The 27,310-nt window shown below is 45.7% G+C and overlaps 2 protein-coding genes across 2 annotated transcripts; one reads left to right on the plus strand and one right to left on the minus strand.

The window, feature by feature from the left end:
- Positions 1–9,704: 9,704 nt before the first annotated feature.
- Positions 9,705–25,879, plus strand: LOC108160595 (protein sine oculis). The gene is given in 8 exon segments (XM_017294692.2): positions 9,705–10,415; positions 14,476–15,013; positions 15,106–15,316; positions 15,440–15,567; positions 15,831–15,935; positions 16,195–16,250; positions 24,777–25,062; positions 25,065–25,879. Coding segments are annotated over 7 exon segments (1,266 nt in total). The 5' UTR covers positions 9,705–10,415; positions 14,476–14,662; the 3' UTR covers positions 25,194–25,879.
- Positions 18,214–18,874, minus strand: LOC108160596. Its single transcript, XM_017294693.2, has 2 exons — positions 18,732–18,874; positions 18,214–18,665 (listed from the first exon to the last, which is right to left on the minus strand). The coding sequence occupies exons 1-2, from the start codon at positions 18,807–18,809 to the stop codon at positions 18,261–18,263; spliced, it is 483 nt and encodes a 160-aa protein (XP_017150182.1). The 5' UTR covers positions 18,810–18,874; the 3' UTR covers positions 18,214–18,260.
- Positions 25,880–27,310: the final 1,431 nt, after the last annotated feature.

Raw genomic sequence — 27,310 nt, forward strand, 5'->3', positions numbered from 1 at the left:
CAAGAAGACAATAAGCTTTAAAATATCGTTGAAATATTGAAAATAATATTAAATAATATTGAATAATATTAAATAATATTGAATAATATTAAAATATATTGAAAATAAATTGTTTTTGCCTGAGATGACAAACATATTCACAATTCTATAACATCCATTTCCCCCAGGGTATGTGTGTATGGAATGGGACTCATTGTTGTCAACCGGTTATGACGACTAATTCTTGGTTAATCTTTCTTCCGTCAAATATTCCCAGCTATATAGATCTCTCAGTTTTGACCAGATAATTTTATATGATTAATGAATCAATTTTGATCAAGATGAACTACTTTTAAGTACTTGCACGTTTTTTGTTTTGACAAAAACACGATTTCAGCAAAAATGTTCAATAGTGTCGTCGTTTGTATACCCTATTTCATGAATATTATATAAAGATACTGTTTTCCAACCTGCTTTCACACTTAATTGATAAAGACCTTGTCTTAGATTGCATTTTTTGGTCTATTCATGCATTTGATTGGGTAAATAAATCGTGATCCCAGTACCAGTTCTTGGTCTCTGTAGACAGACGATGAGCTGCAAAATATCGTTTAAAACAGAGACTATCTAGTTTCTGTATTAATTAGAGCCTGGAATGACACACATTTCCGCAATTCTATATCATCCATTTCCCCCAGGGTATGTGAACATGGAATTAGCAGCATGGAATGGGACTCATTTGTTGTGAACCGGGTATTGCCAAAAATATCTCCCGTCGAATATTTCAAGCTATATAGATCTTTCAGCTTTGCCTACTTAATTTTATCCCATTAAAGAATACATTTTCTACAAAATTATCTACTTTTAATTGTTTTTATTTATTGTATTTTGACTAAAACACGGTTTACAAGTTAATGTTGCCCGCAACATATGGAATGCGCAGCATTGTGTATGAGACTCATTGTTGTCATTCGGGTAAAAGAGGTCCTTACCCGATTCAAGTTCGGTTATCGATACTATCGACTGGTTACGAGTGGTGCGCGCCAAATCTAACTTTTTTGAATGTGAACGACAAGGATTTAAATGAAATCCATTGGTATAAATGATGAACGGAAGTACGATTTGAGGGAGCGAAAATTAAAAAAAAAAACCTGTGAATAGTACCATGTGAATTACATATTTCGCCGATATATTTTTCACTGTTTTATTGCGCCATCTGTTGATAGTTACATGTACTACCTTAACACTGCGATTAACATGATACGTTTATATCATAACATTCGTATAACAATCTCTTCGTTATTTCAAACTTTGTAGCGCCATCTCACGGACTTTTGCTTCATGTCCTATTTACGAAGAGAATGTTATACGCATGGACATGGAGCAAAAGTCCGTGAGATGGCGCCTCTGAGTTTTAAAAATTGCAGTTAGATCCTGGATCCTGGATGTCTATTCAAATGTCAATTGAAAAGTGAAATTTTCATTCTTCGTTCTTTGTTTGCAGGATTGCCATATAAAGTCTGCATTTTGGGTCTCCACTAGCTAATCAGCCGACAAACAACTAGCATTAATTAAAATTGCTTCAGCAGTTATCGAAACAAAACAGAACAAACAACGAGCCGCCCTCAGGATTAACACCAGATGAGATCGGTTACAGGACAGGGAAACAACAGCAAACCAGCAACAGTAGCACAGCCAACACACACAGGAGCATCATCCCTTGGAAGATCATCATTAACATTTGCGCAAATCCTCGAGGCGCCGTCGCCGCGGCTACTGTTAGGCCCTAGCCTCGAGAAGGATGCGGCTGTCAGTTTGCTCCGCTTTCCATTATCGGGGCGTTAATTACTTGAGCGTTGTCTTTGCCCTGCCCTACCCTGTCCGTCTGCGTCTGCGTCTGCCCGTCTAGATCTGCACTTTAAGATTCCGCCGATGCCGAAAGTCTGCGCTACAATGCATTTCCATTTCTATTTACATTTCCATTTCCATTCGCATGCCCATTCCCATTTCCATTTAGAATTCACTTTGTTTCACTCTTTGCCCCCCTGTATTTCCTTTCCCTTCGCTTGGCATCCTTTTTGATTATTTTCATAATCTGTGCCACTTGCGATGGCTGGCATTTGATAAACCAACTGAAACTGATACTTTTGCTCTCCTTAGGTACTGCAGTACAGTATTGTATGATGGTATGGTATGCGTGTTCCTCCTCCCTCCCCTCCGGCATTGTTCCGCCGGGCGGCAGGAAAATGGTGGGGCCGGGGCCGGGGCAGGCAGGTGGGTGGTCCACCAGTCTTCCAGCCAGGCCATAGGGCAAACTGCACAAACTTTCTAACGGTATTTTGGCGTGACGCAGGCCATTTGTAGGCCGACTCTGGCCTTTTCGTTCAGAATACGGTGCTGCCGCTCTATATCCCCCGCTCACCGCACTGTTCCGCTGGTGTCCTTGTTTGAGGGTTTTCTAATCAAACATTTCTGCTGGCTGTTGCTCACTTTACAGTTTCCATTCGCAATATTCAAACACACACACAGACACAGACCACCGTATTGTATTCCTATTCCGTTTTGGTGGCTAATTTAAAAACTTTTCTTATCAGTTGATGGAATCTAAAATTGCATTTTTATGGCACTTCCTTCCTTTCTACATTTCATTCCGCTGTCGCTATTTCTCTCTCTCTCCCACTCTCTCTCTCTGTATCATCCTTTGACCCGCCTATCGACACTTTCGTTTCAGCAAAGTTTCTCATTTGTTGGCGGATTCGTTCAATGCAAATTTCTGTCCAAAGTTATTTCCCATTATTGCTTCGATTATTATACCCTTGCAGAGGGTATTCTGATTTTGTTCAGCTGTGAAATGCACTGAAGGTATACCCTACATATTGTGGATTCAAGCAGGGTTATACTATGATCAGCATCTAGATCGAAGCCTCCAATATTGGCTCGCTTTATAGCGATTTCTAGCAAATTCAAGATTATTATGAAGATCGGATCACAAAAGCATTGACCTATTCCTGTTCTTCACTTTGTGCCCCTATACTTGAGGTAAGTTTTGAGGCTTTGAATCGGTAGCCTAATTAGGATGGGTCCGGATCAAAGAAAAGAATTAACAACGTCAAAACGCAATTGTTATAGTTGCGAAAGGACAATGTCACGCTGATTAAATTACAAGTTCCCAGGCATCTCCGTGGCAATCAAAAGTACCCGAAGATCGCTGACAAATGCCTCTTCATTCGTTCTGCGTTCGGGAGATCTGGAATCAATTAAAGATTGCATTGTTTTTCGGGACTACCGAACCACTACTACTGACCCCTTGACCCTTTGGCCTTGTCCGTTTGAGGGGCAAAGTGAAATTGGGCCATGTCTTCGTCTTCATCCTCTTCCAGTCACTGACAAGGGTTCAGCAATCAACAATCCTGCCGGCTACCTGATGCTGATGGCCAGGAACAATGGGAAGTGGCAGCTGTCCATTGTGCCACGCCCACTGATGGCAAATGAGTGCGCCCATTTATGCAAATTTAATTAGCATCAACTGGGCGCAAAAGGAGACCGTGATGTATGGTTAGGCCCCCGCCTAGTCCCCCCCCCCCCTGGACAAATGCGCCCGATCAGGCGCTCATAAATCAATTTAAATGGCCATCTCACCAGGCGGAAGAGTGGAGTGGGAGCGGAGGAGGAGGAGGAGAAGGAGGTGGATCGCCCGGCACGACGGTGAATGTTTGAAATTGTCTGTAATTATAGTGAAAACACTTGGCACACAGCTCCCATAGTCGTACCCAGCCCAGCCCCGTGCCCCTCTAGCACTGCACATCTGAGGACTAGACAAGGCAGGCAGCAAAATTGATTTAAAATATTTTTGCCAGCATCGTGCCGGGACCACATGCACACGATCATGTCCGTGTCCACGTTGTGTGGCCATAATTCAAAATTTATGTCTTTTGAAATTATTTTAATGTCTCTAATGGAACTCCCCCTCCTGGCAGCTATCCGGGGCACCCACACGCGTCGCCGCAACGAGACTTGTACACTTGTACATAAATAATGAGAATGTTAACTTCATTGAAGCCTCTGAGGCTTCCCCCAAATTCTGGCCTTCCACAGATCGGAAACAATCGCGTCTAATTGTGGCTAAAGCTCAATCAGTGATCATATATCAACGGACCCCAATCGATTCGAGATAGATCCCCCCACAATGCCAATTGGCACTACGGTCCCGGACCGCATGCAGTGGACATCTTTTGAAACGGAGGAAGATCAGGAATGCCAGCGAGCAATCACAACAAATGAGCGCGCACTCGACCCCATGGGTCTCGTCTCGTCCCGTCCCGTCCCGTCTCGTCTCCCCACCTCATCTCAATCTGGGGCGATAAATATCTCGCTGTTGTAGCTACAAGTCTTCGACTTGGATCAGCTTCTACTTCTACTCCTCCGGCCCCCTTCCTCCTGCTGCTGTCGCGGAGTCAATCGGTCGTCTGTGGAACCATTAAAGCGATATCATGTCGAGCATTGGTGTAAGCAGAAATGTCCAAGTACAACATCGATTACAAGATCCCATGCGGAGCGAAGCACGAGGCGTCGGTCTGGGGGATAGCCAATGATTGAGACGATGGCTTGATATGAATACCTCGGCCAGGAGTCTCCGTTTCCGATCTGATTAGTTTGTATTGGAGTCTTTCCCACACCCAGGACACAGGCGAAAGCTCTTCATTGGCTCAGGCTCTGGCTCCTAGGGTCACCAAGGCAAACAAATCTGCAACACCAACCAACCTCTTGCCACCTGCGCGGCTGAATAAATACTCCAGCAAGCTGGACCACACGTCCCAGACTCCTCTCTGGCTTCTCTCGAGACTCCGCAACTCCCGGACTCCTACTTCGACTCCGACTCCGACTACGAGCCCGAGTCCAGAGTGATACGAAAACAAATTGAAATTGGCATCCCGCGCTTGTTGGCCGCTAATTTATTGGCCATTCGACTTGTGTGCCTAGAATTTTAATTGAATATTAACACCTTTGGCAGACGCTTCGTCCTGGACCAAGCGGGAGTTCGATTGCCGGGGGTTGGGGCGGGGTAGAGACCGTTGCTGTGTCGGACGGGGCGGGCCAATGGTCAAGTGCCCCAAGCGTTGCACACAATTCAATTTTTGTGTGTCTTTGTGGCATTGATTTATTCAACGGTTCCAATTCGGTTCCAATTCTCCTGCGTGTGTGGGTTTCCTTTCGCCTCTCGACACCAATTCTGGTAGCGAGAGGAAATTGGTTATTTATAAGTGTCAGCGATGATTAAATTGGCCCCTAGATGGAATGGTGGCACGGAATCCCCACTCCAATTGAAGTCGGGGCATTAGCACTTTCTGATCCTTACCATTCAATATGCCAACTCCTTGGGGATGTCTGTAAATTGGACAACCTCCCACTGCGTTGATATACAAAGAGCAGACCCCAATGCAAGTGCAAATTGTTTTTAACTGTTTAATTAATATGAAAATTATTTAAATATTCGCAGCAGGAACCGGACCGGACCGGACCGGGCTCCCAGCAAACTCTGGAAGATGGCAAATCAAAATCTAATCTGAGGGCAGCGATCAGAACGAGATCAGCGAATTCCGCACCACCATCCGCGTGATGCGGCATCAGCAGGCATTGGGGGCTGGGCGCGCTATTATTTATTGACACTTGAAACCAAAGGGGAAGATGAGCCGGCCGCTCGGCCAGTCCAAGTCCAGGCCGGGATTGGCGGCCGGGCCAAGGCGTTGCCGCTTGTGACAGCAGATGGTGTCGGCATTCCAGCCAGGCACCTTCTCATCGTCAGCAGCGACGGGTCTCTGCACGCGACAGCGACGCCCGAACCAAACCCAGAACGGAGGAGACGGAGACCCGAGAGCTTGGATCGGACCGGACCGGACCGGACCGCCCGCCTGGCTCCTCGACACTCTACTCGACTGTTTGATTTATGCTCGCGTAATTGTTGGTTTAAACGTTTTCGAAAAATGGGGCAGGGATGGGGCTGGGCATGGGAATGGGCCACGGGGAGGACGACGTTTATGACACCACAACGAAATGTGAGGCATGTCCAGGGTTGTCGAGCCTATCCAAAAAGATCTGTATCCCTGAAAGATCCCTGCGAAGTGGGGACATCTCTCTCTGGAACAGAATATGTGAGAGAATGTTTAGAAAATATTTATTGTATTGCACAATTCGCATTCAGTACAGAATTTTACCACCTGACAACCCTAATCAGCCTGTATCTTAACCATAAACATATACATATATTCAAAAGTGCTGGCCTTAAATTTCAGCTTCAGCTTCTCACGTCACACCCCCGGGACCACCTTGCAGCTGCCGCATTCGCTTATTTTCGTTCGTTTGTCATCATTTTTTCAATAAATTTCAATTTTCAGTTTCCAGTCCCCCCAGTCCCCCCAGTCCCCCAGTCCCCAGTCGCCTCGCTCGACACGAGACCCATATCGTATCCGTATCCTTGTGGGCCGCCTGTGAAATCCGAAGTGTAAAATTGATTTAAATGGCTCGTGAGTGAAGGAGATAATTTTCAGTTGTCAGATGCTTGTAATATTTATGTGTCGGCGATTACTACCTCCTCCCCATCCGCGCTCCTTGGGACTGGGACTGGGACTGGGACCGTTGACCAGGCACCAACATCGTTTAATGTTACCTACGCGTGAAAATTACTTACTTCTTCCACCACTTGCCACCCAAGGCACCGCTTAACTCATTTTTAATATGAATAATTGTGGCAAATTACAAGGCAATTGCACATTCGCGGACGGACCCCTCTCATCCAGCTCCAGCTGCAGCTACAGATACTGCTCCAGCGAGCGGGGAATGAAGCAGGTTGGTAATTGAATTGGCGGCCAATTATCGGTAGGCCGCTCAGGAGAAGTGCGCGTGAGAGAACTTTTAAATTTCCGGTGGGCTAGGACTAGGATGGCCACACAGGGAAGACCATTTCTTTCGGGTCGATGGCACCTATTCATAATTGGGTATTTGGAAAGGTCTAGAAAGATCTAGAGAGTTGTCAGTGCACATCGATCGAGTGCAGGGTATCCTAGCAGACACTACGGCCCAGGTATTATTTAGTTACCCGCTCCATGTCGCTTATTAACATTATTTCCCAGCTGTTTAACCTCCAGCATTGAGTATAAATCTTAATAAAAATCAGTCGCCACTAGTTTATGATTGACCAAGCAAATGAACGCCTAATCCCAAAGCACTCAAAGCTAATTACCCACACGGACCACAAAGGGGTTCGATTCATGCAGAGACCCCAACATCTTCAAGCGTGTAGATTTATGGTGCAAAATTAATAATAATTTCAACTAAATTAATAATGGCCAATGAAGGCAGCTTTATGGCCAGTTCCAGATGATTAACAATGTGCGCACGTTTCGAAATGGAGGACCATAAAATTCTACACGATTTGAATGTTTGTTTACCATTTCTAATCATCTGCGGCTATGCCAGGCGGTTCATAATGCGGTTCGGGCCCAGGCGCCTGCGGGGCGGGGCAGAGGCAGAGGCAGACGCAGAGACCATTGTCTACCCATGGAGGGTCGCACAGCAGGTGACTCGGGAAGAGTTTAGGCGCGCGTGTGCCAGCCTCGTTACGAGTATTATCTTCATTCTTAACACCAGCGACAGAGGGTATCCGGGGGCCCCGGCCCCCATCGGACAGATGACGGGATGATGGGACTTTCTCTCTTTCCCCCATTCGATGGGTCGTCTTGCACCAAGGAATTGTGGTGTTGATTGTTGCCTGTGTGTGCGTTTGTGTGTGTGTCTCTGCCTCTGCCTCGTTTTTCTCATTCATGTTCGACAAGATTTTTATCGCACTTTTTTCATTAACATTTTGTGGGATCGAAGATACGATACATTCCCACTTCTACCTTCTACCTTCCAACTTTGTTTTATGATCAGCTTTATGTGTTTTCTGGTTCTTTTGACATTTCCAACTGTTCTCGTTGTCGTTGCCGTTGCTGTTGTTGTCTTTCTCTGCCTAATTCCACTGAAATATGATCTGTTATTATGTAAATTTTACGATTTTCTAATTTTTTAACACTTATTTTTGGTTATTCTGTGGCTGTTGTGGCCTGGCGCCAAAAGTGTATCCAACGCTGTAAGCGATACGGAAATTGCCAGCGGGGGAGCCCGATCTCCACAGAGGACGTGTATGCGTGGGCAGTTGTCGATCTTGATTAGGAGCAGCAGCCTGGCGCCCCATCAGTCCATCAACTTTATAGAGTTTTCTATCAAATTTCCCTTCTTCCCTTTTCGATACATTCATTTTGGGTGGTCGTAGTGGAGATCCATGGCACGCGCTGAGATCGAGGCTACTGATAGTCTCATGAAAGCCAGTCATGAGATCAAAAAATATGAAATTAGGAAGGAGATTACCTTGTAGGAGTTTTTACTGTAGTCTGGGTATTGTTATATAAAAGATATATATGTATCTATACTAGGCCCAGCCGTTCTCAATTGATGAATCGATTACAATATGATTCTCAATATGATTATTAAATCAAAAGTCTAATATAATTCAGTTATTGAAGAATAGTAGCTCAATGCAGTCGCAACCCAATCAAAAAATTGAATTTCCATTTAGTTCAGGTGAGGAAACAGCAGGCCGTGTAAGCCAGCACGCACCCACACGCATCCTGGCAAGTCCCGAGCAGTGCTCGTATTTGTAATTACGGCAGTGCTAACGGAAACCAAGCCCAAAGATGCACTGATATGAGATACAAATACGGCACATAATTAAAGAAGGGATGCAGGACCCCCAGGTACTGAGCATAATGCATATAAAGTACATATCCATTAGTACATACGAGTGTGTCCGTATGTATGAGGATGTATAGCATCATCGTTCTCTATGAAGCATCCCATCCAGAGCGGGCGTGTGCAATTACAGTTACATGTTGCCCACTTTTCAATATGGCGCCCATTGCGCAGTCGCAGATTGGTGGCCGACCAATCACAAATTTGTTGCTCTTCCAGTGTGGCTGTGTGCGTGATTATCTGTGCCAGCCGGCGCCTGTTCGTGTGTGAGTGCGGGAACCTGGAAGGGGCGTTCTTACCTGTTCTTACCGAACCTGTTTATCTGCTCTCTCGTTTGCACAACGCAGTGGCTCTCAAACTGTCGCCGATCTCTGCGCCAAAAAGAGAGCGAGAGAGAGGGAGAGCATTAACACAGTCGCGGCAAAAAATATTGGGCATGGTATTTATCAAATCAAGCAATTAAAGATACTATTTATAGAGCGGTATATATAGTTTCAATAGAACGGTGAATCAGAAACATTAATAATTAAAATATAAAATATATTAAATATTAATTAATTATTCTATAATTGTTATAGCAGATGAAACCAAATGCATTAAATAGATTTCCTGACTAGAATAACACAAAACAATGCTAAAATAAAAAAAATCCCATGAATAATATTATATTAATATTATCAAGCATCAAGCATCAGCTGTTGCTTTGTACTCCACATATGTATGTATTTCCGTACATGTATCATCATTCCTTGCCTTCAGTGTAGGGTACTCTCTCCCTCAGTTGGCGAGTATCTGTGTGCGTTCACCCCCTTAAAGCGAAGATACATTTACATTGCCCGTCTCGCTCGCGCACACCAATACCAATGTCGGCGGCACCAACCAGATTTGTTGGCCATTGCATTTGGCCTTTTTCAATTTGTGCCTTCAGTTTTCCTCTTGCGCTGCTTCGCTGCGGTTCGTTCGCTCGTCGTACCGCTGCTCCACGTTTCACGTCGTCCACGTCGCTCGCGCAACTTCGATCCGGATACGGATCCGGCGGCCTTTCGCTCGACTCGCGCAAAAATATCTGCGCCAAATGTTCAATGAATGAATTTAAAAATGAAATTAAATGCAACAAATTAACGCACACGAAACGACAACAAAATAAAGATAAATTAATCTAATCAATCTGCTGGCGGCCATCTTTTTGCTGGCACTGTTTCAGTGTCGCACTTGCCGTGTGGTGATAGTCGGGCACGGCAATTAGTCCGAGTCCGGGTCCGAGTGACGGCCCAGTTCGAGGAAGGAACCGAAAGAGTTCCACGAGAAGAGAAAATAATTCGCAACACGTGTTGCGGTTGACACAGTGCGTATGAAAGATGTGCGGCCCTGCCCTGCACAAGTGAGCGGCAGTGCTGTGTCAGTGGCGCCGGTGGTGCTAGCAAATGAGTTAATACTTTTTTCTGTGTGAAAGTGTGTGTGTGTGATAGTGCCTGGCACATGGTCCCCCGGCGGAAAGTTGGATGAAAATAAAAAGCCAAGTTCCAAAACATCACCTTTTGTTTGGATACATCGAAGCGGAATCGGAATCTGATTTGGTAATCAAACAACAAAAGCACAAAACTAAAGCAAAAGAGAAACACGGATATCAACCATAAATAATCAAACTACAGGTGAGTCACAGATTGGGTTTCGTTAGGAATCGAACTTGCCGACGGCAGACCAAAGCTAACGTCACCGCAGCTGGCGAGTAAGCCATAGTTTCCAGTCCGTACCATCCCCAGGATGGTCTTTAAACAAAGCTGAAATATAAATAGCTGATAGCTGATCTACACAGGTGCTTTCAACTACTGAAGCTTTCGATTGTAAATGGTACAATCGATGACATTCGAAACCGTTCCTTTTTAAACAAAACCAAACACAACATTGTATATACGCACTAGATCCGCAGACTGAGCACAGATCCAACCATCTATAGGGCTGATCCATGCTCGTGTAAAGTATAAATAGCAGATACTGAACCGCTGATCTCAATCGAACACTGCGAGAGCGAGTACGCCAAATGGGAAGTATTTCCATTCTAATGGATCGATCTATCATTGCAATCGATTCACAACTTGTATGACTAGGCATCCATCTCCCAATTGGGGTTAGTGTGAAGGGGAAATCGATTCCGAATTTGATGCAATTCGCTTTTGGCGGACTCTGGCATTGGCGGATTCCAAATTGCCATTCCATTGCCTTCAGGAACGCAGCTACTTGAGAACTTGAGGCACTTGAGAACCGCCAACGAAATAAATATTTCAGTGCAGTGCACGGTAGAACAGAATTCGTGTTTAGAAATGTAATTGTTTACATAGAAAATGCTGTTCTGTCCGCCCTCTTGCCCACGAGGTCGGAGGTTGATCTCTCCGGCTAAGCAGTTGAGTGGGCGGGTTGCCTCAGGTTGCCTAAGGTTGCCTTTACCCCGAAAATTGGATACACGGATACACACTCTTCTACAGTCAAATTTATTAATTAGAGGAAAAGTAGGCACCGAAGTGAAGGAAAAACAATTTCCAGTTGTCATTCATTCATCACTGAAGAACCGCTTCGCACGAGCATTATCTCTTGTAGTCTTGTAGCCATCGGATACATTTGTTCCGCGGGGCGTGTTTATTTATAAAGCAGTTTCGCTTCATCATGCAAATTCGCTTTGGGACTAGAAATATGAACAAAATTATTAACTAATCGAGAGGTTTTTCGGGGCTCTTGCCAAGATGCTACTTTCTTGAGAAAGTTTCGGATGAGTGGGCGTGGACCAGTTCCATCCGCCCGTCTGGGCATGCAAATTGCTGGTATAAATAGCAAATTCTTTATGGGATTGGAGCCGTTTAAATGAATTGGCCAGCGCGTGTTTGTCGTCGGGAGTCGCGATGATTAATGAGGTGCGGAGATGGGAGCAGATGTTTTACTATATACTATCTGCGAGACGTGTGATATGATGATGTTACCAGAGACTTTTCGCAAAGATACCATCTCCATCTCCGAACCATCAATGGTCTCAAAAAGTTGCCAAATTGACAAATTAACGCATTCCTCTCGCCAAGATTCGGATTCGCCCAGAACAGATGCAGATACGCAATCGTAGCGATCTGGCTTTGATCATTTTACGCACTGCCGTATAGAATCCGTCGTAATTTGGCATGAGGCAGTGGGGTCTGTGCATACGTTTTAAAAATTTCATTTGGGTTTCATTCAAAACTTTGGCAAATGTAGCGCGAAGCTGCGACAGGGAGGGAGCGAGCGGTGCAGCGGGAGATGCAGCTTTAAAGATACACACGGGAATGTACATCTGCGTATGCAACCCATTAAATTGACAAATTTCATTCATTACGTTGGGTTCTATTTGATTTCTGAGTGGCTACCGTGGCTACCGTGTCTACCGTGGGGTGACAATTAAGCAGACATTGCTATAAATACAGTTGTATCGGGCAGATAACAGTTGCTTACTAAGCCAGCCAACGCCAGCGAGCAGTGTTTTGCCATTCCGGGAACCGGTGGTGTGCCCAACAGGTTGGCACCGTCCGTCACAGTCCTCTCCAGGCGATTACATTTTATAAACACAGACATCGGCCCAGATGATTTTAAATACTCGTATAGCTGCAAAACCAAAACAGTCGCCCTCTCTGGATTGCACCGCCTACACCATTTGCACGACCACTCGATGTCTATTCCACAGCCAAGGTTGTCCCTCCAAACAGTTCCCCTTCAGAGCTCAGAGTGGGAGCAGAGCAGAAAGGAATGCACCAGAGATAAGGGGCAGAAGTGACTGGGAAGATGCACCTTCTTTGTTGCCCAAAACTATCTACAAACCATCGCCTCAAAAGGGAAAATCACAGCAGAATACAACAGTTTTATTGTAAGTCGACTTTAATCACAAACTAATTAGGCAAACGCCGCAGCAGCGCCAGCGGCAGCATCCACAACAATTCAATTTGATTAACAACCCAATAGAATGCCATTCGAGTAGATACGCGTGCGCGCGTCCCCAGATACAGATGGGAGGAGAGGTGTCTGCTTTCAGTTTCGGGCTGAGACAGTCAGTTCCCCCGCAAGCAGACAGTCTAGGTCCAGCCGCACAATAACACTCAAATTAAAATCTTATAAAAGTCAAACTTAACAGCAGAGCAAACAGAAAACAGAAGAACCGAAGTCCGATAGATACTCGTGGACAGATAGCAGAACGTAGGAAATAAATAACGAAATTTGTAAAATAAATTAAATTAATTTTATTCGAATGCCACAAAAGTCAGGCGGGCAGGCAGCCAGACGAGACCCACACTCGATAAGAAATCTCCCGCTTACATGTTGGACGAGAAATGCAGCTGGATATCAGATAGAGTATCTATGAGGTGGCTTCTGCTGCTGCTGTGGTGTAACGGTATAAAGCTATCAATTTGGGATACTATCTTTCAGCTACCATTTAAGGCTGTTAGTGTGTCATCCTACGGTTGCATTTGCAGTCGTGTATCCATGGGATGCAATCTACCACATGTGTGCGATCCTATAGATTGAAAATTTATCGCGTATTTCGTTTCACTTTCGCATTCTGCTTGTTTACTTGCGTCAAACATGAAACAAGCCAAAGAACCGAAAGAAACAAGAAGATATCGAAAAAGAAAGAGAATCCAATTCGAACGAGAGAAAGAAATCTATGGAGAGGGACTGGCTGGCTGCTGGCTGCAAGCTACTGGCGGGGGGGATCTCACTAGGCCGATGACTCAAGAGCATATCCAACTTGGCGTTGGTATTTTTGTTACAGCAGCCAAAACGAAATCTCTTCTCTATTTTCTTGTTTTGTATACATATAATCTGCCCCGCATACACACGAGAACTGAAAACAGATCCAAGAATATCTCGACTCTCACACATACTCGTACAGTAGAGGTGTGTGTGTGTGCCTATCTGTGCGTCGGAGGGCACACGGGGAATATGTATCTATATCTACAAGTGTATCTAGCCGAGCCAGAGATCGATTGCATATATCAAAGTTACTATAAAATATAGCCAGAGATATTCTATCTGGGGGATACACTTGCCTCTCTCCCGCTCTCTTTCCCTCTCTCTCCTTGTGTGTGCAAGCAGAGACCAGCGACAGCGACAGCGACGCCGTCGTTTGGTAATTTTAGAAATATTCTTAGAACTGAATACAGAAATCTGAAATCAGAGGAAAACCGAAAACCAAACCGAAACACCACGCGCCACATATGCTTATATTGTGTAAAAAGTTTATTTCTGTAAGAGATCTCTCGGCTAGGGTTAGATCAGGTTGAAGAGAGCCCCTGCCCATAGCCATAGCCAAACAATATTTCCGATAATCGAAAAAGCTTGGACCTATAATTGCACTCGGATTAGTTAATTTTATTTGACAACATGGGGTCGTGTTGAACCGGATCCGATCGGATCGGATCTGATCTGATCGGATCGAGGAATTGTTTTGATTTCAGTTTTTGAATTGGTTTATGAATGGTTTATGAATATGGAGGCAAATCTATTGTTCAACTTTTCCAAAATAATTTGCTAAGTTCAACAGTTTAATGTGTTTGCTTACACATCCAAAATGGCCATAAAAAGATGAGAAATCGGTGTGATAATTAGTTTGATAATTGTGTCGAAATTCTCATTTTGAATTGTTTGTGATATTGGTATAATCTAGTGATACATTATTGTCTCTCTGTTCTATCTTTGCAGCGCTCAAATTACCAAAGAATCTAAAAAATCATAGTCGGATAAGCTATCGTTATCCCAGCTGGTCTGGCCTTGAACTTGTTCCCTTCGCAGTTATTGCTAATTGAACGCACATAGAACGGACTCCCTGCTGCTGCCCCCACCACCCCCCATCTTCCCGCCCCATCCCCAGCTCCGATTCCCGCCCAAAATGCTTCAGCATCCTGCCACAGATTTCTACGATCTGGCCGCGGCCAATGCGGCCGCTGTCCTCACCGCCCGCCACACACCCCCCTACAGCCCCACAGGCCTGAGTGGCTCGGTGGCGCTCCTCAACAACAACAACAACAACAGCAGCACCGGCAACAGCAATAACAACAACAATAACAATCTGGACATCATGACGCACAATGGAGTGGTAGTGGGCGGCGGCGTAGGCACCGGTGGACTGCACCTAACGGGTGGCAGCAATGGGGGAGTGACGGGAGGTGGTGCCTCCGGCGGAAGGGAGAACCTGCCGAGCTTCGGCTTCACCCAGGAGCAGGTGGCCTGCGTCTGCGAGGTGAGTTCAGTTTCAGAATTGAGTCTGGAGGATCCCAGTCTTGCATCGATACTGCATCGATCTAATCCGATACAATCCATTCGCTGCCGCAGGTCCTGCAGCAGGCCGGCAACATCGAAAGACTAGGCCGCTTCCTCTGGTCGCTGCCACAATGTGATAAGCTGCAGCTGAACGAGTCCGTGCTGAAGGCCAAGGCGGTCGTTGCATTCCATCGCGGCCAGTACAAGGAGCTGTATCGCCTGCTCGAGCATCATCACTTCTCGGCCCAAAATCACGCCAAACTCCAGGCCCTGTGGTTGAAAGGTGAGCCTCCAACTGCGGACCCCATGACTGCCGCCATGTGCATGTGTGCTGCTCCTGCTCCTGCCTGCTCCTTGCTTAACCCCAAAGCTCTACAAAATCGAAATTCTTTCTCTCCGGTTGTAGCGCATTATGTGGAAGCCGAAAAACTGCGCGGAAGACCCTTGGGTGCTGTTGGCAAATATCGGGTTCGTCGCAAATTTCCATTGCCCCGCACCATCTGGGATGGCGAGGAGACGAGCTACTGTTTTAAGGTGAGTCTCGACTCCACAACTTTTCATTTTAATTGTGGCAGTGGCATTGGCAAGACAAGGCCAGGGCTCGGCTCTGACCAAAAAGAAATCGTAGAAATGTCTGCACGCCTGTCTGATTCCATACGATGGGATGGGGTTGGGTTGGGTCGGGTTGATCCTGCAGGGTTAACGCCTTCTGTTTATTCGGGGTATATCCTTCCTGTGCAGGCTTTCAATTGATTAAGTCTGATTTATCTACATAATTATGCTTCTCCCTTCTTTAGGAGAAATCCCGCTCCGTACTGAGAGACTGGTACTCGCACAATCCATATCCATCGCCCCGGGAGAAACGCGATCTGGCCGAGGCCACCGGACTGACCACCACGCAGGTGAGTCAATCCCCCCGATGTTGGCTGATGGCTGCCAAGAGCCGATGGCCGAAGAGAGGAGCTGCAAAATGAAACCAAATGTCAAACGCATCTCTTGACAAATTTCAATTGCAATTCCTCACAGATGCCCCATCCTCATCCTCCACATGTTAATTGCATCTCATTAATCATGTCACAAACTGTGGATATTTGGCGAAACATTGTGCAAATGGTATTTCTAAAAGTGCTCTCTATGCTGTTTATTTTTATGCTTTTTCAGGTTTCCAATTGGTTCAAGAATCGACGACAAAGAGATCGAGCCGCCGAGCATAAAGAGTGAGTTTTATACCAATATACTATATATACATTTACATATCTGTTCTATTACCATATTGGATTATTAGCTGAACCGTACCATGTGTTAAATGAGTCTCTCAGGGGTCTTCTTTGAAGTTTGTGTCCTTCCTCAAAGACATTTGTCTGGCGGTTAGTCAGCTCAAAAGCAGATCTCTATATCATGGGTATTCATGGGTATATCAGTGATATGTGTATATAATATATTGTATACCTAGTGTACGATTGTTTATGTTTCATTTAAAATGTCTCGGGCAAGTGTCAGCACAACAAAAATACAGATTATATATTAATTTGCATTTAAATTTTCAATTACAAAACCTGGCGACATATACTTCCAAGGTCATTGAGTGGGTGGGGGGCGGGTTCTGTTCTGGCTAATTAGTGCCAAGGACAAGAGCCAAAACTGGCACACGCTGTGGCGGGGATGGATACAAAACGATCAAAGATTCGAATGAAAGAGTCGCTGACAAAGTCATTAACATGTTGTTCCAAATTCCAAAATACTTATTCCCATATATTGTATTTGTATTTGTTTTATTTTTATTTGATTTGTGGATGTTTACTTTTGGGTATGGGCAGACGCAGACGTACCTTTAACATACGTACATACATATGTGTGGCAGGCCTCGTCACTAATTAAAATCTCCAGTCCTTTCCCCGTCCCTTGCCCTTCCTTTCCCCTTCCTTCCCTCGTCCTCGCCCTTGGAACATCTGCATTTCCGCTTAAGCAAATACTCGCCTTTGCGAGCAGTTCCAAACTCTTTTCGGAGTTTCTTTTCCTCTAGGAGAGAGGGAGTGCCGGTGGCGGAGATCTCTGGCTGCTGATAGGAAACATTAACAGTCTCTCAAATATTAAACATCCTCTCTGGCCGGCATCCTTTTGTTTGTCCTGCTCCTGCTACGATCCTGCTGCTGCTGTTGCTGTTTCTGCTGTTAGAAGTCATGTGAAGTGCAAACAGTAGAGAGAATTTCGAATGGATATTTGAAGTGGCCGCGTTGTCTCCTCGTCTGTCTCTCCTGCATCTGTTTTTCCAACTATTATTAGTTAGCAAATTCCCAGAGACTTTCCCCAGGATACTAGTAGTTCCATTATGCTAAATGGTATATCACTTACGGCTGCTCCTCGCTGACGAGCAGACGGCAGGAGCGGAGCGCGGAGCGAGAAATTGTCGTAATCAAAATGAAAATAAAATAAAAGAAAACGTAAGGCTGCAAAATATTATAAATTGGATGCCGTGGCAACCGCAATGCACTCATACACGGGCAGTGCACAAAAGTATCTCACAGATACATATTCACTCCCTGCGATAGTTCGTCGCTGCGTATCTCCATCGCTGCCGCCGTTGTTGCCGCTGCTGCTGCTGCTGCTGCTGCTGCTGCTGCTGCTGTTGCTGTTGTTGCTGGTAACTTGATATATGTTTATGGCTGTTGCCTCGATGAGCAACTCGCTGTGCTGCTACTTTAACTTTTTTCCATATTGTTTTTTCCTCATCATCATCCTCCTCTTCTCCACTTCTCCTCCTTTTCTTTTTTTTGCATGTGCACTCGCTCCGTGTATGTGTGTGTGCTTGTGTTTGTCTGTATCTATGTGCCATGCAGCTTTGTGGCAGTCAGCAAACCACAACGGCGCCAAATCTGAATCTAAAGCGGCACTTTGAACAGGCCAACAACTGGCAAAGTGGTTATTGTTTAAATAGGCACCACCTTGGAATAGGTATAGAACAGAGTCCCTCTCTAGGTAGATGGAGTACATAGATACATATGTATATATGTATGTAAGTATGGCCTTTGAATAGATGATTGAATGAAAGCAATGCCAATGTCAAGGGGCAAGTGCAACCAGACGATTGCCGTCTCCTCTCTCTCTAAGAACGGGTCCAGAATACAGATTATACGAGCACTGAGACAGCGAAAAGAATGTATAGTACGAGGTTGATACGTTAATTAAACTTTTGCCCCATCATAGTTTGGAGAAATCAAAGCGTATATTTAGGTGTAGACGAACAAAAGAGCCAGGCGGATATAGTCCACTGTCGAGGATATGACTGCTATAATCACGTGATACCTGTCGAAGCACATGGTTGCGTACAACTGATAATTCTTGTTGGTCACCTCGAAGCTCCAGAGCTTGGACAGACCGCCAAGGAGATCCCAGTTCTCACCAAACTGGAACCAAGAGTGCCGCTCGCTCACGTACTGGAAGATGCCGAAGTAGACGAGTACGACAATTAACTGAAAAATTAACGGCATAAGTATGAGGAAGCCCAGGAGGAAGGTATATGCAATCTTCAGCATCGTGGGGAAGGGTAGCGGCTGCATCCAGACAGCCTGGAGATGATCCACCAACGGCTGCATATAGTACACCAGGCGCGCTATCTTCGAGGTTTTCTTCCACTGCGGATTGAATGCGGGGGTTCAGAGATTGAATGGAGACCTACTGTACCTACTGTTCGGACATACTATTTTACGCTTGTGCAGCGGCTTTTTCCAGGTCTTGTGCATGTTCCTACTTTCGAACTGGCAATTTTCCAGACCCATCTATCAGGCTAACAAATTTTGAACTGATAAATGTTCTTGTTATACTTGTGATAGCTTTTTTGACACTTCAGCCCCCAACAATATCGGGTTGCTTTTCTTTTCTTTGGCTTTGGGCGTCCAAAAACCATTCAAAATATTTTAAATTAACTAAAAAACGAGGGGGAACGTTGTGAGTTGCTGCGGATACCGCAACTCTACGGTTATACCCGATACTAAGTCAGTATGGCTCTCCTCCGGCAGACGCCGCTAATATTAAACGACACGACAAAGAGTGCGTGCGAGAGAGACAGAAAATCAGTCTGAGCGTGACGTCGGGCGCTGCGTAGCCACTGCAAATTTATTTGTTCCTATTGGCTATAATAATGATCTGATCTGATCCAGATTCAGCAATCTGATAGATCTATGATCTATGATTATCTATGATTCTGCGTTTTTAGTTTTCTCGAATCTGCAATATTGTGGATGCAACAGATTTTCGTCCTTTGTGTGGGCGGAAGGGGGTGGGGCGAAATTTTGAAACAAACTCGTCTCGGTGCGATATATTAGGAGTGTGGATACCAAATTTGGTTGCTCTAGCTTTTGTAGTCCCTGAGACCTAGGCGCTAATGTTTTACTCTAAGCAAAGCCGCCTATGCTACGTGTGTGTTAGAGAGAGACAGGGCGAGAAAAAATGAAATTGTTTTCTTGATGCTGGCTATAATAATAATACGATCCAATTCAGATTCTGCAGTCTTAAAGATATGGTCATTCTCTACAACCCTACGTTTTTGGTTTTCTCATATCTTTAAAATTGTGGATGCCACAGATTTTCGTCCTTTGTGGGGGCGGAAGTGGGCGGGGCGAAGTTTTGAAATATTTTTGTAGCAGTGACATATCACAGAAGTCTGGATCCAAAACATCGTTGCTCTAGCTCTTATAGTCTTTGAGCACTAGGCGCTGAAGGGGACGGACAGACGGACAGACGGACAGACGGACGGACGGACGGACGGACAGACGGACAGACTGACATGGCTCAATCGACTCGGCTATTGATGCTGATCAAGAATATATATACTTTATGGGGTCGGAAACGATTCCTTCTGGACGTTACACACATCCACTTTTACCACAAATCTAATATACCCCAATACTCATTTTGAGTATCGGGTATAAAAAGGCCATTAATTGAATTCATTTCATTACTGACATTCGATATTTTCTAATTTACATATTTGAGCCATGTTTTCAATTTTTCTCAAATTAATCGAAAAGAAAACTTCACATAACGTTCTCTATGGGAATCTTGCGAATCTTTCATCTCGATTTGATTGATCCGATTTTGCCGTAACAGCAGTTTCTAGGAGAATTTCCTTCCCTTCCCTTCTCTGCCTTCCAGACGCAGTCTGGTCCCAAGCCAAGCCCTGTCCTGCTCAGACAACAGCAGCCAGAGCAACCATCATACTATACTTATTCATACACTACACTACCGAAGCGACCCAGTCCGAGTTCCACTTCCAGTTTCAGTTCCAGTCCCAAGTCCCATCCCATTCCCCTTCCCTCTTCTACGGTATGTGTTTTTCTCTCCTCGTCGTCGTCGTCGTCATCATTTTGCGTTCGTCGAATGCCACGGTTGGCTGGAGGGTAGCTGGGCAGGGTATCAGGTTACCACAAAATGTGCGTGTGTTCTTTATTCGTTCGCCCTGCCATCCCCCCCTCCCCACCGTCTTCCCTCCATCCATCTGCTGTCTCCAGCGCGTTATTCATTTTTATTCGTTTTATTGTACATTCTGTTTTATTATTATGTATTTTGCGCTTTTGCCCGTCTCTTTCCTCTCCTCTCCGCTCCTCTCACCACTCTCTCATCTTGATTCGCTTTTGTGTGCTGTTTTCGTTCCCCTGCTCTTTCGCTCTCTCTTTCTCTTTGGCTCGCATCCCTCTGCCATCCCTTTCTTTGAGTACTCTGATGGCGTTGATAATGATGTCGTTGGTGATGATGGCCCCAGAGTCCATGGATTGGAGGCGCTTGGGGGCATACCATCCAAAGCCACATCCACATCCACATCCCACACTCCTGGTGGTGTGGTGGTGGTGCTGGTGTGGGGTGGGGTGCTGTGGGTGTTCGTCAAGTATCTGCACTCTCGCCTACAATTAGAGATCATCTTGACCTCTGCAAGGGGCTCGATATGGTTTCCCCAAGTGGACCGAACCTCTTGGTGCTTCCATCAAACACTCTAAGCTGCTTAAAGTTCTCCCAAGTCGTGAGGATTACATAAAAGTTTGGTTAGGCACCGCGGGGGGCAGAAGCAGTTACAGCTGTAGCCGCGTCCACCGCGGATGGTATCGCCTCGGGCAGGGCAGGGCAGGGCAGGGCAGGGCAGGGCAGGGCAGGGCAGGGCAGGGCAGGGCAATTAAAAGACAACAAAATTATTAAAAAACTGTCAAAACAATCCACAGCCAGCATAAAATGCGCCACACGCCACACAACAAACATGGAATGGAACGTTTCCCGGACAGATAATAAAATATCTTATAACGATGACAGGGTTGCGTTGCGTTCCGCTGGAAGACCTCTGGTTAATCGTTAAGATCTTACATAGTTGTAGACAATGGCACAATGCTTAGGTAGACGCTGGCCTGGCTAGACAAAATCCCCAAACTCCAAGTCAGATCAAGGGTACCCTCTTCCTCTACCTCCTACTCCTTCTCGTTTTCGTTTTCGTTCCCGGGCTCTTTTGCATCTGCTGCATGGCCCCTGCTTTGGGGTCTCTGGAGTGTCAGAGAGTCGCCACGAGCATTAACAACAGCCACACACATGCGTAAATTAAATGATAATTTATGATCAACACCTTTTCAGATTCCACTTATGGATCGCTGTTCTCCGTTTAGTTGGGTGTCCTGCTGAGCACACGTCCCGAGATTTGTGTACCGATCGCGCAATGCGATAACTCAACCTGTTCGTTCACTTCCCAGCGATCTCCCGATCTTCCAGATCTCCCAGTTCTCCCGGATCTCCCTGTGCGCCGGGTTAGGGCTCCGAAACAGCGTTCATTTTGTGGCCTCCTCTCTGGTGTGTTTGTCATTTTAGGATTTATTGGCTTATAATTTTTATTAGCAGTGGAATTCCTTGGAAGCCTTCCTTGGACCAGCCATCATCTACCATAACCATATGATTTTATTCTCTCTTTCTTCGTATCCCCCGTCTGCCCCATGCCTTTGTTTCTGATTCAGCATCTCGTGTATTAGTTTTTGAGGAGACTGTGGTTAGTTCTATACTCCATTGCATAACGAAGTGAACCGAAACAAGAACAACTTTATTCACGTGACAAACACAGCCTCGTCTCTCTTCCTCACTTCTCCACTGGACCACTGTCTCCGCCCTGCGTACAGTTCAACATAATCCGATCAAGCATTATTACCAAGCTAATGAATCTGCTTAAGACAGAGTCCAACAGAAATGGCTTAAAACTACAAAAAATCAATTGAGCAAACAAGTTCAAAAATATTAATTCCCCATCAATGAGCACAGACCCAAAAACGAAAAAAATAATAAAAGAAAAGCCCGAAGAACCTTTTTAAGGTGGAAGGGGGGGGGGGGGGGGGGGGGACCACACACACAGAGAACGAGGCCCATAACCTGCTTCTTGATTTTGTTATAAACTTTATGTGACATTCCCTTTTTGTGGCGGGAATTGTCCTTGAGCTGCTTTGCCTCTGCCCCCCGTTCCCGATCGAGTGTGTGTGGAAAAATCGAACTGGAACATTTGTTTTATAAATGCAATCACTGGAAGGTATACTCACTCTATGGTCGAAGGACGGCCCTGCAAAAGTAGAGGCTGTTCTCTTTCCGCTCGAGTGTAATTGTGTGTGTGTGTGTGTGTGCTGTTGTGTCTGTGAGGGGGCTTGGTAAGTGTTGCAGTGGTGCTCCAAGAGAGAACAGGGAAACGAGAGAGAACCAGAAACTATGAAATTCTGGTAATTCGATATCATTGTTTATATGCTGCTGCTCCTTCTTCTGCCTGCCATCGGCTTCTGCTGTATTTTGTTTGCTCCCCACTTTGGCCCGTCGCCGTCCCCGTCCCCGTCCCGTCCCCGGCATGGGATAGATGGATGGATGGGGGCGTTTGTGTTTTCCCATATTTGCGGGGTTCTATCGATTTTTGTTTAGAGCAGCGCTACTTTACGTCCGCAACTGGAATTCGTTTGGTGAAGAAGTAAGAGGACTCCACCTCCACTCCTTCCTATTGTCCGACAAATGTCACATGTGCCGCCGAACACCCGGCCAAGTTCAAGTTCAAGCTCAAGCCCCAAAAGAAACGAAAGACAATGATAATCGTCACGCTGTTGGTGGCACTGATCCTGATCCTGATCCTCCTCTCCTCGCCTCTCCTCTGTCCCTCTGTGGATATAATCTACAATTACATGATTGCCGATATCATACAGCTGGGGCCCAGTGGAGCCCGCGCTGTATGTGGGCCCCTCCGTCGGAATCTGCAGCCGCCGCGGAGTCAGCAAATAAGTGGCCCCCCAAACGGGGGGCGCAGCAAAAAGATCGGTCCCTGTCCTCCGTCTCTGTCTGTTTGGGGCTGATCGCAAATTTGTCGAGTGTGCGCTTAAATGTTTTGCATTGCCATGGACGATGCGATGGCTGGTTGCTTGCTTGTCCCGATACCCTTGGACAGGACAGGATTTATTCACTGCGTCAGTGGATTTGCAGCTAAATATGGTCCTTTCCTACTTCGAAGAAGGTTTAAGATGGTTCCGAACTGTTATATTCTCTATTCTCCAAGTCCTTAATCGAACTTTGGTCGATCCTCAATAAGTATTCCCTTGATCGGTATATTAATCTTCCACAAGGGTATTCAAACTTTGTGGGGAAACTTCCATTCTCATTGCTGGTTTTCTTTGTTGTTGCTGTGCAAACTGGTTCCACGAAGCGGCTGCTGGCCATGCAATTGGCGACAAGATTAACACTTTGCCGATGATGCCAGTGATATCCGCTGAAAGGCAATTGTTCGAGCTTCAATCATGTTATGGCTTGCTGGGTGGGGGGTGTTAGGTGTTAGGTGTTAGCCATTAAAGTGTAATTTCAACAATTGTCAGAGGTCATCCCCCAATGGGCGTCGCATCTAAAATTAACCCTAAAGTGCGGCAACTGCCACTCGAATGCCATTTACAGCCACATCAGTCACAAACAAATAATTCGAGTCAAGCTACTTAACTTTTGGGCCACAAGTGCCGTGCCACAGGCTGAAGGCGGGCGGGGGTGTGTGCAACATCCACATCCCCCAATCGAAAGTGACGTGACGCAGCTCAAATAACTGTAGCTGAAATCAGATGCCACGCAGCCGCCGAACGCTCTGGGGAATGCAATAATGCTATGTCTCCCTCTCTCTCTCTCTCTCTCTCTCTCCCTCTATCCCTCTGCTCAGTCACTGTCTGGGGCAACACCTCAGGAAAACGAACATGAGACCATTTATAGAAATGAGAGAGAGGCAGACGATTTCCTTCCGGAAAATAATTTCAATTGCAATTGCTGTGCCTGCTCTGGTGCCCTGTCGTTTGTCATTTGTTTATAAATAAATTATGCACTCTGAATGCACCAGTGTGTGTTGGTGTGAGGGTGTGGGTGTGGGTGTGTTGACAGCAGTAAATTAGTTGCAACAATTGACACATTTTAATGTAAACGATGCTGACATTTCTGGGCATATCCCTGGTGGTTGAGCTGCTGTTGCACCAACGCTTCGTCATCTGTGAAAATAGGGCACTTCCAATTCAAGCGGAGTCCCCCATCGGGAAAGTAAGGCCAACGAGTTTTTCAAGATTTCAATGAGCAAAAAAAGGACATCAAATACCCATTGATATCCGAATGACCTTCGTGTGACAGCCAGCTTTACAGTTTTCGAACCACTGGAAGATAGTGGTCTCTAGTTATTTTTTTTTTGTATGTTAATCCGCAGATGTTAATCCATCGATTTATTTTACTTGCAGCGGCTCCACGGACAAGCAACACTTGGACTCCTCCAGCGACTCGGAGATGGAGGGCAGCATGTTGCCCAGTCAAAGCGCACAACAGCAACAACAACAACAGCAGCAGCAGCAGCAGTCACCCAACAACAACGGCCTGCATCAACAGCAACTGCAGCATGCTGCCGCCGAACAGAGCCTGCAACATCACCCCCATCAGCAACACCATCCCGCCGCCACCGGGCCCACAAGCGTTGTCAGCAAGACAGGTCACAGCGGGGCAGGTGGTGGCGGGGCGGGGCCGGTGTCGGTGGCGCCGCAACAGCAACACAAATGCAAATGCCACCCCTCTCCGCTGCCGTTGCCTACTCCCACCTGCATAGTGTGATGGGCGCCATGCCCATGACCATGTACGACATGGGGGAGTATCAGCACTTATGATTCTAGTTGGAGGCGGCTGCTGCCGCTACCAGCGGGAGCGGAAGCGGAGGCGGGAAGGCAAGCGGAAACGAAAGCACGAGTCCGAGTGCCGCCGCCAACAGCAGCAATGCCTACGGATGGTCAATGTCAGTGCCGTCGGCGCACTATCAGCGCCAGCAGGATCTGTCGGAAAGCTTTTACTTCTGATTCGATCCGAGCCGATCCTCGAGCGGAGCTGGGCGGAACCTTAGCAATATTTAGAGAGCGCATTGTCGTAGCAACAAATTCTATTTAATCGTTAGACACAGCAACACTTTCTGCATAAGCTAGCATTTTTCTGCAACCAATGGAAAGAGAGAGATACGGAGATATACAGAAAGAGGGGGAGGGATAGGGATTAAAAAAGGCACCACGCTGCAGCACAAGCTTTTGGCAACCCAAAAAAACCTAGAGAGAAAACTTGGAAGAAAACTGCATCGATCTGTGTAAATAGCTAGGCTAGGTTTTAGTTTTAGAGCGGTTGGAGACGGAGGCAGGTACAACCGAAATGCAAATCAAATCGAAATGTGCAAACAATTATACATATACGACTATTATATATTATTATATACATCTGTATCTACGTAATGCATAAATTATACACTTTTAATTGTAGCCTTTAGTAATCATATTTTTGTTAACAATAAATTCTATTAAATTATTTTAAATGATTGTCAAGATCAAAGAGTTTTGCCTGTTCCCACGCCTACATATACCGATATTATGTACCTATGTATGTATGTATGTTACCTATAGTATGCGCGCATTACCCACACTGACCACAACAACGAGAGCCGGTCGAGCCGGCTTAATCCACGGCGACAGGTAAGCCAGCTAATGCTAATGGCCATGTCTAATGGGCGTCGTCGGCGCGTGCGTTCCTCTTACACGCGACCTCTTCCTCTTACAGATCTTGCTCATCACAGCACGTCCCATGTAATGAGTCTCTTCGTAAAGTTTGAACAGCACTTGGCAACGACAGGACTGTCGGGGGCGGCGCTTGGCAACCGAACCGTGTCGGTGTGCAGGGGTGTCCGGGTGTCTATGTCTGGTTGTGGGGGTGGATGCTGTCTGACTGGTTGATTTGTTTATTGATACTGTACTTACATATTGCAGACGTCCTCGCTTCCAGACAAAGCCTTCCCAACATCGGCCTTGCCCAAGCCCTTACCCCCCAGTATCGTTGCCAGGGAGAAAGGACACCAGACCAGCAGCAGCACACACGTGTCTGGGCTGAGACTGTCTCTGACTCTGATTGAGATTGATGGTCACATATCTGGTTACAAAATATTTTGACTTCTTTTATCTTGCGGCGGCTTTTGCCGATAATTTAATTACGGCCTTAATGTGTTTGTTCTTCTGCCTTGTCGAAAATGAATTTAATGACCGCCTACAGGATATTTGGAGGCGGCAATAGGAAACCTTGGCATTTGCACCTTTCATTGAAGATTCCATTGAAGATTCTTCTCCGAAAATGTGCATACAAAACGGATTACAATTAAACCGAGTTCCACATGCCATCAGCATTTATTTGTCCGGTCCCTTAGGTCAAAGAAAATCTGTGAAATGCCTTAAAGGGCTTATGCGGATACAATGGGTATTGATAATGCAGGACATGCATGTGCGTCTTGTGTGCCTTTTATTATGATCCCATGGAGCTGTCAATGATCTGTCAACCGTTTTTATGCTATTGCTGGAAAAATACCCTCATTGATCTGGAGACCTTAGGAATACACACAGTATGCATATTCTCGAGAGTTGTAGGTTTCATTGGTTATGGCTATGTTAATTTTTTAGTATAGCTCAAATCGTTACATTACTTTTTTCCTTTTTTTGCGCTTTTTTGGGTGGATGGATTCACTGAAGCCCAAGCGCAACATCATTTTTGTCTAGAAAATTTACCTTTTTGTTGCATCCCTTCGTTTTAATTCGCTGTACAATTTTGAATGTTTGCGGTAAATAAGTAAAACATTCGACTCTGTAAACCATTTAGGGTTTCCGCCCAACCTCCTGAGATGGATTTCTAGCTATCTTTGTTCCAGGTCTCAAAGAGTCCTCTTCAAAAGCTCCCTCTCTTCACCAGTAAAGGTTTCTTCGGG

This window comes from Drosophila miranda, chromosome 3 (assembly GCF_003369915.1).
Source record: "Drosophila miranda strain MSH22 chromosome 3, D.miranda_PacBio2.1, whole genome shotgun sequence".
Taxonomy (NCBI): domain Eukaryota; kingdom Metazoa; phylum Arthropoda; class Insecta; order Diptera; family Drosophilidae; genus Drosophila; species Drosophila miranda.